At 38.0% G+C, this 4,588-nt stretch overlaps 1 protein-coding gene across 1 annotated transcript; it reads right to left on the bottom strand.

Moving 5' to 3' along the window:
• Positions 1 to 481: 481 nt before the first annotated feature.
• LOC139387142 (regulator of G-protein signaling 21-like) lies at positions 482 to 4,100 on the bottom strand. Its single transcript, XM_071133167.1, has 5 exons — positions 3,933 to 4,100; positions 3,655 to 3,714; positions 3,475 to 3,536; positions 3,165 to 3,331; positions 482 to 3,007 (listed from the first exon to the last, which is right to left on the bottom strand). The coding sequence occupies exons 1-5, from the start codon at positions 4,013 to 4,015 to the stop codon at positions 2,822 to 2,824; spliced, it is 558 nt and encodes a 185-aa protein (XP_070989268.1). The 5' UTR covers positions 4,016 to 4,100; the 3' UTR covers positions 482 to 2,821.
• Between the last annotated feature and the right edge of the window lie 488 nt (positions 4,101 to 4,588).

Below are 4,588 nucleotides of genomic sequence, written 5' to 3'. Positions count from 1 at the left end.
AAATAATACAGAGAAAAACAAAACTGCATAGTTTTCTAAGGACCTGAAGCGAGGCGACCATCTCTGTCGGTGCCATCTTTCTTATCAACTGTGTGTGTATTTTCGTGTGAGAGTTCGTAGTTGGTGAAATGTGTAGAACATTTTCTCTACGCCCCGTGGCAACATGTGTAGAATTTAAAGAAACTTTGAAACGTAAATTTTTACTCTCCGCTGTCAAGTGAAGTGCCGCTAAAATGTTTTGCTCGCTAGTGCTCTGAAAGCATGTGTGGGTATGCAGACCCACGATCCACCGTAGCCACTCATTTTTTGTGGGCCCCCCACCCCATCAATGTTGCCTATCCCTGATCTAAAAGCAAAACCAAATTCCAATGGAAAATGTAAAGGTCCGATTTTTGGTTTTGTTTTCACCTTAATGTGTTATCACTGCGCTTTTAACCATTTGAAAGCACAACAAAGCTCAATGGGTATACAATGTGAGATATTTTGAATACTTGTACAACAACTTTATATTTTGTCACATCTAATATCACAACCAAATAACCTGGATTGCAGTTGAGATTACATTAAAGTACACGGTGCAAGTGATCAGTGCCGTTGCAGATTATTCTAGAATTTGTGAAGATTTCCTTTGCATGCTATCTTGAACATGCATGCTTTCTATGACAACATGTGGCCATGATGTGTTATTCATTTTAAGGTTGAATAAATACGGTTACATTAGTTTGTAAGATAGCCTTAACTATAGGCTATTTACTGTATTACAATGGTAATATTGAGTTTGGTTGACAACAACCAAATATCAACATTTAAAGGAGATGTATCTAATGCTTGGATAGTTCCATCTGAGCCACTGGTTTAATCCTATTCTTGAAATTTTATTTTTGGTTGAGATGGAGAAGTGGATCCAACATATAATTTGTTAATTTGTTAACTGGCTATTTACTGTATTGCAAAAGTGATAGTGAATATTGTTTTGTTGTCAATGCAACCAATATCAACATTTGAAGGAGATGTACAGTATCTTCTGCTTGGATAGTTCCATCTGTGCCACTGAGTCTGTCTTTAATCCTAGTTTGTCTACAAATTAATAGATATGTTGGATTCACATCTCCATTTCAACCAAACATCAAAGTTAAAGAATGGGACTAAATCAAATTTGAAATGCACTTTAAATACAGTTTGATTTAATTTAGTTCTATTCTTTAACTTAGATTTTTGGTTGAGATGAAGTGAATCCAAAATATGTATTATTAACTTGTAAATTCCATTTGAAATCAACCAAAACATGAAACAGTAGAGCTTTCTCAACAATCCTTCTCACAATAGCACATTGGTAGTAAGTAGTCAGTGGCAAATATCTAAACAGGGCTTGGTTAAATAGATCAACTCTCCAGTAGGAGGTGCAGCCCAGCATATTGTTTTTTTCTTCTTAGAGGGGATATTATGTTGAAGATCTGACGTTGTTTCAATGGTACAAATTCAACATATTTTATATAAAGTTTGACTATGTTGAAAATTGACTACTATGATGACATAATCCCGTGGTATAAATTTAGCAAAACAACAGTTTGTTAGAATCCAATGTATTTTCCATGTAGATTCCACATCACATTAAGTTGAGAAATTACGTTGAAACAATGTTGATTCAACCAGTTTGTGCCCACTGGGATGGTGGTTTCTGGGAGCATGGAGGGAAATGGATTCTTGTGAGTTTGACGAAAACAAGATGGACACCTGCCTCCTGGACTGCTCCACTTCCCGTGCCTTTTGCTTACTTTGATTTGTTTGTTAGTGTCATTTTAAATTGTATGGTTTGTAAATGTTCCTGGGCCATGAGAAAGGCCACGGATGAAAAGGTAAACGTGTAAACCATTACTTATTATGCATTAAATGGTGAAACTAGTCCCTTGTTTCCTGCTTCTGCCTGCTCAACCCAGATCCAAAAGAACCTGTCATATTTCCACCTCGTGACATTACCCTTTCAGTAAAGTTTGGGAAGCGTCTTAACAAACAAATGCAGTCAAATATTAGGATATTTTAAAAGTGCTTTGAAGATTTGAAGCATTTACATTTTTGTGAATTTGTGTTTTTACTAAATGTATAATTTAGCTGTTCGAATTTGGAAACCATGGGCCATTTTATAAATACACCTATAGAAATCTGAATTTTTTTACAAATATCCAGTGTATCGACAGCATTTTTCTTCACAAAATCAATTCTCCATAATGTTATTTTTTAAAGCTTACATCACAAACATGCCTCATTGTGTTAAAGTAAACAAAATTACCCATTCTAAAATGGTGGTTTTAAAAAAAAAGTCAAATTTAGTAGATTATCTTATCAAATGCCTTATAACTCAACTGATGACCTGCAGATTATGTGCAACTGCAGATACGTTCTAATACAGTTACAGCCCTGACTGTTTAGATCCTACATAGTAAACATCCCCGGAACTTTGATACAGAAAGTCCCTAGCAATAACATGCCATGCATGGTAATCCCCTGACACCACCATGTCTCTGTCATAGAAATAGAATCAACAGTTTATTTCTATGATCTCTTTGGTCCCCTTCTATGTGACATATGTTCCTCTTTCAAGTGAAAGCACATGGACTAAACACAAATGTCAAGAAGGCTTGCCAGCACAGTCACTTCTGTATGTTCCTCCCAGCATTCCCTTAGGCCTCGTACATCTGTACCCAGTATAATTCACATTCGGAAGCATCTTCTTATAAATCCTGTTTGTAAGAAGCTCCCTGGCTGTGAAACATTGCAGTCCATTGTTGGAAGCCTCAGTTCAGTTTCTATCATCGGTATTCATTCACATCTTCGTGTAGTCTGATGCGGAGTCCAATAGGGTCCTGTAGATGTTGGATCTGAGGAACCTGGGGTAGGAGTCTTTCTCCATCAGGCTGTACACAATCCTCTGGGCCTCGTCGAAGCAAACTGTGGAGGGCGTCTTCACATTCTGCCCGATGAGATCTCTGGTCTTGTGGTCAATGTTGATCTGGAGAGATTTAGAGGGAATTGATGAGACTTAGTGGATACAAGAAGTAGATGTGCCTCATGCAAAGCAAATGTGGCAATAAAAAGTAGATACATACGTGATCAAAGATCTACATGTTTTTGTGAAGTATTATACTATGTTTGTGAGTACAACATGCCTCTTTCGGAGCCTCAGCTTCAATGTATGTCTTGTAGATCTTCTTGGCCCTGGAGGACAGCCTGAAGGAGGACTTAATCTTCTTGTAGTCTTCACAGATCAGCCAGAATTCAATGTTCTCATCGCTGAACTCTGATTTCAGAAAGGCCTGAAATGTTGCCATGCCATCTAAAATGGGCATGAGAAGACATACTTAGCTAGGCTTTAAAACCTGCAAACCTACGAAAATGGACATATGATCATCATATCTTCAATGGTTCAACCTCCTTTTGTCTGTTTAAACGTTGTTTTGACTTTCATGAAATGCTTACATTTTGATGTGAGAAGTCTCTCCAAAGACTGGGACCACAGGATAATTTCCTCAGTACTAAGTCTGTAAAGGAGGAGGACAGTTATTTTCAGATCAATACACTGGATGTTAATGTGGATGGTGGATGGGTCCTGATAGGAAAGGCTCATGGATATGGAGAGTCTATCCTTAGGCTATTTACCGTTCAGTGTTAGGGGCATGGGAAGATCTGCGTTGTAGTCGGGACCTCAAGTCGCATCCCCTGAAACAAAGTAAATAGGTAAATACACAAGCATACACAAAAAAAACATGCACATAAAACCTCAAAGTTATCTTGCTCCTACGTGCAAAGGCAGCCAGCAACATAATTTAGTGTTTTTAAAGAACAATTGTTTTTAAGAATCTGCAACTGTGCCGAATGACCAACAAACCAATAAATCAATGTGGAATGCAAGCAATACTTTATCAGCGAATACTCACTTTGTCTGCTTTCTTCTGTTGTCCTCCATGTCAATGTTGAGTGGATGCAGTTCCCTTGATGGTGATGTGACTAAGATAAGCATGTTTGGGGGAACACGATCATTGGGTTCTTTGTATGTATTACTCAGTGTTGGAGTTCTCTGCTAGCTTGACAAATTGTGTCTGTTTTGACGGTCCTCCAAACACCCTCCTTTATACAAGCAACGGCTACTGTGATGTTAGCGTCACCCGTTTCGTTGGCCTCTAACCACAGAAATAGAGGAAGTAAGGGATGACGCTAGCTTGTTCACACCAGTGCAATGCAACTGACTGTCTGCGTTCAGAAACCTGCACAGGTCATTGACTACCGATATTAAGGCCAGGGTATGCAAATGTAACGTGGAAAATTAAACAACCGATAAGCAAATTCACTCTGTGGGCTCAAGTAAAGAACACGGTCCTTTGTTTAATTTTTTAAACACATTTGTCAGGTGGAAGTGATACTTTCATTAGGTCTTTTGCTTTCATGTCCCATGATAGTGGAACTGTTGCGTTTTCTTTTTTTTTTTACACAATATAAACTTTTGCCTTTTCACAAGTATAACCCCAATAATTTTATCTGGAGTTTTTGGCAGAAGAGAACAATTGAAATAGGTCAAACCATGCAAGCAGAAGAA

This window comes from Oncorhynchus clarkii, chromosome 28 (assembly GCF_045791955.1).
Source record: "Oncorhynchus clarkii lewisi isolate Uvic-CL-2024 chromosome 28, UVic_Ocla_1.0, whole genome shotgun sequence".
Classification (NCBI taxonomy): domain Eukaryota; kingdom Metazoa; phylum Chordata; class Actinopteri; order Salmoniformes; family Salmonidae; genus Oncorhynchus; species Oncorhynchus clarkii.
The sequence above is the reverse complement of the archived record's forward strand: the minus strand, read 5'-3'. Positions and strand labels throughout refer to the sequence as shown.